General features: G+C 32.8%; 1 protein-coding gene across 3 annotated transcripts in view; it reads right to left on the bottom strand.

Annotated features, from left to right (window-relative positions):
- The window catches only part of COP1 (COP1, E3 ubiquitin ligase), a 228848-nt gene that overhangs the window by 189806 nt on the left and 33389 nt on the right, over nt 1-5653 (bottom strand). For all 3 annotated transcript variants that reach the window (XM_003785686.2, XM_023510745.1, XM_023510746.1), the window contains exon 3: nt 3626-3723. In XM_003785686.2, the coding sequence (XP_003785734.1) occupies nt 3626-3723 (98 nt within the window). The remainder of the gene's footprint in view (nt 1-3625; nt 3724-5653) is intronic.

Genomic DNA, 5653 nt, shown 5'->3' with positions numbered 1-5653 from the left:
CACAGCTCTTGGGTGACCAGACCATTGTCAGTAAGCAGAGTGTTTTGAAAGGAATCTTTCCTTCTGAGCAGTAGGTCTCAACAGTGAGTTTAAAATATTCACTGAGCCATGTTATAAAATAGGTGTTCCATCATCCAAGGCTTTGTTGTTCTATTTATAAAGTACAGGCAAAGGAGACATAGCATAAATCTTCAGGGCCCTAGAATTTTCAAAATGGGAATGAGCACTGGCTTTAAATTAGTCACCTTGGAAGCTTTGAAGCCAGGCCCTGACTTCTCTCATCTCTAGCTGTGAAACTCCTAGGTGGCATCTTCTTTCAATAGAAGGCTGCTTCATCTACATCGAAAATCTATTGCTAAGTGTAACCACCTTCATCAATGATCTTAGCTAGATCTTCTAGAGAAATTCCAGTGGCTTTTATATCAGTACTTGCTGCTTCCCCTTGCACTTTTATGTTATGAAGGTAGCTGGTTTTTTTGCTAGAACCAACCCCTACTAGCATCAAGCTTTCTTTTGCTTCTCACCCTTCTGACCTGAAGAGAGCTAGGGCCCTGCTCTTGATTATAAGGTAGAGCTTCAGGGAATGTGGTAGCTAGTTTGAATTTCTATCCAGATCACTAAAACTTTCTCCATGTCAGCAATAAGACTGTTTTGCTTTTTTTTTGCATTCACAGCTTAATTAACCATTTGGTGCAAGACACTTGGCTTTCAGCCTATCTTGGCTTTCAATGTGTCTTTCTTGCTAAATTTAATCTTCTAGGTTTTGATATAAAGTGAGAGACAGTGCAACACTTCCTTTAACTTGAACACTTACGGGCCACTCTAAGGTTTTTAACTGGCCTGATTTCACTATTGCCATGTCTCGGAGAATAGGAAGAGCTAAGGGAAAGATGAGAGATGGGGGAATGGCTAGTCAGTGGAGCAGTCAGAACACAGACAACATTTATCAATAGGCACAATTTGCCCAAGAACATTACCATGGTAACATCAAAGATCAATGATCACAGATTGCCACAGCAGTGGCATTTATATAATAATAATACAAAAATCGGAAATACTGTGAGAAATACCAATATGTGTGTCACAGAGACATAAAGTGAGCACAGGCTGTTGGAAAAATAGTGTCAATAGACGTTCTCAACATAGGCTTCCCATAAACCTTCAATTTTTTAAAATATGTGCTATCTTGTGAATTACAATAGAGTATAATAAACCAAGTTATGTTTGTATATTTATTTCTGTTACAGGAAAGTATTACAGGTAAATCGGTAAGAAATTCAAGTATGAAAATATTACAGAAAAAACCATGTGAGTGATAATGAAATTTAAGATGAAATTCATAGAGAAAAAGAATGAATAAAATTTGTCATTGTTAATGAAGAGTTTATCATGTTTTTAAGTCAATGGTACTAAGTAACAAATCATTATATTTAGATTCTACTGGATCCATTTCAAAAAGATAGAATAGTTCTGTGTTGAAATAACCATATTTATCATACTTTAGAAATCATATTCTTTACAATCACTTAAAAGCATAAAAAATTTTTAAATGCCTACTTAAAAATGTGTGAGGTGGTACGTCAGTTCTCCAAATGCTCAAATGGGTTGTATAAACAAGAAGGTTTAAAGAGTACTGCTACAGAAATCATGAGGTGAAAAGCCCTGACCTAGCAATAAATTAGCTGCAAAGCTACCTAAAATGTCTCACAATCACATAACATACCCTTAGTTATATTACTATGTTCAAGAGGAAATCAGAAGTCACTGTAAAAGGCTCAAGGTCTTCTTAACCCAACTAATAACTGTAAGTACTATTCAAATCATGTAATCTCATGCTAAAGCAATGAAAATAAATAAGAGTCTTTTTGTTTGTTTTTCAGCACAGAAAAAAAATCACATAGTATCCACTTTTAGGAACATATCCAACAGATCTCAATGACATTTTTCTGAGCTCACAGGAGACAGTTTCTACCTACCTAGCTAGGAATCTTAGGATTTGGCCATCAGTGTATAAAGGAGTAGGGTAAAAGAAGTGATTGGCAGAAAAACAGAAAGAGATATATAAAGGTAAAACGTTACTTCTGTGACTGACAAATATAATCAAATTGGAAGCTGTGCTATAATAAAAAGACTTCAAATACTGGCATAAGGCACTTACACTAATTTCCTAAAACCATAATTATCCATAAAAAAGCAAGTTATAACTACTTAAAGATCATAGTCAAAATAATTACTAACTTAAAAAATCAGAAACTGTGACTTCATTTTTCATTGGATACATATATTTAAGGATGTATATAATTATAGGGAATCATTTCTCAACTTAAATAGTGCTGTATTTTATTCTCCTTCCATACTATTTAGTATACAGTACACCCTTTCTCACTATTTATAAACTCATATAACAAAATTTCCAAGTTGCAGACTCATTAAAGAATACTGCCTTAAAAATTCAGTAATTACCAAAATAATCAGAACATAAGATTCCCTTCTGTCTTTATTCCAAAGGAACAAAGAGTTTCCCAAAGTAATGACAGGAGAGAGAAAAGTGATTCTAGGTCTCACAGGGCAGTATCAATCCAAATTTGCAAGCAGACAAAAGATTCTGCTTTGTGAGACTTGATTTCCCTCATAGCTAACTTAACTCATTAAGACTAGTTCTGCAGGATACCATACCACTCAATATTTCTCTTTTGTTCTTTTCTTAAGTTTTTTCTCCAAGTCTGCCCTAAGATTTTATGTACTTAGAAGAATCTGTCATTTTAGCAGAAAATCAAAATATTTCCACCAGGGCCCCTTTCTGCTATACAGTCATGCAGTGATTTTCCTTAAGAAAAAAATATTGGATTGCAGTGAAGAATAACAGAGGAAAAAGGGTTATAGCTAGTGCACTTTCTGAGAAGAGGTAAAAATGAAAGTCACAGCTGAAGAAATACAAACTCATCATTTACTATAGACCACCATTTGAATCAAGCAAGTCAGAATATTATACACAAGTAGTCACCAAACCTTAACTTTGAGCATATTAGAATTGACTTTTTGATATACATGCCTACTTCATGCCAACCTCTATTTCAAAATTCATCTTTGGTTTTTATTATTCATTCCCAAAACAGTCAGACTAAAGGTTTCCTACAATTATCTAAGGCTAGTTAACATGTAGACTGTTCTGTCACAATTGGCCTCTGAGTAGCTATTATTTCCAACCATTTACGATTTATACTTAGAAGTTCCATATTCATGTCTCTTCTCTAGTTCTTATCATTTTTCTCTTATAAGTTTTATAACCACGTCTTCCTTGCAGCAAGAATGCATAATCCTACATAGACATCTAATGGTATTCCAGGTCTATGGCATTTTTGTTAAGTCTCACATCCTGTTCAGACATCTATGTAATAATCTAAAAATTATGTCAATTTTTTAAAATGAAACTTAAAAATAATATAATATCCTACTAACAATGTATGAAATCTATGCCATAATCCAGGAAGAGGACAGCATTGGGGTGAGTAGTAGAGAGAGACCTACTTACTTCTAAACTAGGTTTTCTGAATAAATTAGTGCTAGCACACACTTTTGGAGACAGAATATTAAACAATAAATAAAAATCATTCCAAAGACTCACCCAAGAAATTAGGATACAGATGGTCAATATTGTCCACAACATAGTTACACTTGGGACATCTATTATTGTCCTCCAAACTCTGATGAATACACTTGTAGCTATTAGCAGGGAAAAAATAAAAAAGGCTTAATTAAATCAACGAAAAATCAATAAACTGATCACAAAATCATGCCTACTACTCTTCTATTCTTCATTTTCAATGTACATAATCTAACAAATTTATTTCAGCTTATATTTTCATATTATCAATAACAGAGGGTATTTATTGGATAAAGAGTATACACAAATTAAAATAAATTTGTATGATAAGCCTTTTGGATATAAAATTTAGAAAGATGTATTAAATAAATTTTAAGTTTATGCAACTTATTTTATATTAATACAAAAAATCCCTATGGCTAATTGAATAGACTATTCATATTCTTGGAGTAAAGATAACCTTAATACAAAAATAGTTCATTCAAATAAAAAAGAAAAACAGAAAATTCAACCAAAGACAAGAATTGGTCAATAGGCATGAGAAAACCATAATCTTCACTAGCAACAAAAATGTAATTTAAATTTAAAGCTAGTAGCATACACCTCCAGTCTCAGCTACCTAGAGACTCAGGCAGGAGGATCACTTGATTCTAAGAGTCTGAAGCATGCCTGGGCAAGATAAGGAGACCTCATATCAAAACAAACAAACAAAAAAATTATGTATTAGTTTTTGCCAAGCAGAATGAAAAAATTAAAAAAAGAACTACTATCATAGTTTAAAAGTACACATGGCTACCAATAATCTTAGGTATTGTTGCGAAAAATGTAACTGGCACAACTTCCTTGGAAAGCAAGTTATGTGAAAAACCTTAAGGTTTCCATCTCCTTTAATGAAGTGATTTTACTACAAGGAATCTATCCAAAAGAAATATATGCAGAAAAGTGTTCAATACAGGGTTATCTGTAAATAGTAAAATAAAATAAATGCAACCTAAACATCAGGAAATAGAAACTAAATAAACTTGCAAGCATTAATCAAATGCCATGTTACATAGCTGATAAAAATTACACTGTAAGATTTATACCTTAAAAAATTATTTACAGTTATTGCTAGAAAAATACGATTATGGAAACTTTCCCTTTTTTAAATTACATAATTCTGTACCTTGTATGTCTGTGTACTTCTTTATAATAAAAAACTCTTTAAATATTTTTCAGTCAAATCACAAAAAAATTTAAAACTGACATGGGGGGAAAAAAGTCACTATATCAATATTGGTGAATAAACATAACAATATATAACACAGGATACAATTTAATCCCTTGTCTGTTTTGCATTGTGTTTGTGTACCTTTATTTATTTATTCACATAGAGTCTCATCATGTCACCGTTGGTAGAGTGCTGTGGCGTCACAGCTCACAGCAACCTCAAACTCTTGGGCTTAAGTGATTCTTTTGTCTCAGCCTCCCAAGTAGCTGGGACTACAGATGCCCACCACAACACCCACCTATTTTTTTGTTGTAGTTGTTTAGCTGGCCCAGGCTGGGTTCGAACCCGCCACCCTGGGTGTATGTGGCTGGCTCTGTAACCGTAGTGCTACAGGCGCCAAGCCTATGTACATTTAAAATAAACTAAGAAAGACATCTGTCACATGTGAACAGTATTTTTATCTGGGTCATATAGTAATAATTATAGAAAATGCTTTTTTTGTAGATTCTCTAATTTAGGTTTCTATAGTAAATGTTACTTCTAACAATCAGAAAAAAATTATTTCTAAGAAATTACAAGGGTGATTTATAAAGACCATTCCTACAGAGAATAAACCTCTTTTATTATGTACCCAAATTACTACAAATTTATTTCAGCTTTATAACTAAAGCTGATTTTTTAAATCTACTTACCCTCCTCCACTTTTTCATAAAGCAAAATAATACAAAATAAAAACCTATATCCACTGTTCTGGTTATCAACTACTTTCTCATCTAACGTGTTACATTCAAGATAAATAAAATGGAGAAAGATAAGAGAATAGAAGTAACAATGGTCTT

Source organism: Otolemur garnettii, unplaced genomic scaffold, assembly GCF_000181295.1.
Source record: "Otolemur garnettii isolate 467f Iridium unplaced genomic scaffold, OtoGar3 scaffold00016, whole genome shotgun sequence".
Lineage (NCBI taxonomy): Eukaryota > Metazoa > Chordata > Mammalia > Primates > Galagidae > Otolemur > Otolemur garnettii.
Note: the sequence above shows the minus strand (reverse complement) of the source record. Positions and strands in the feature narration are given on the sequence as shown.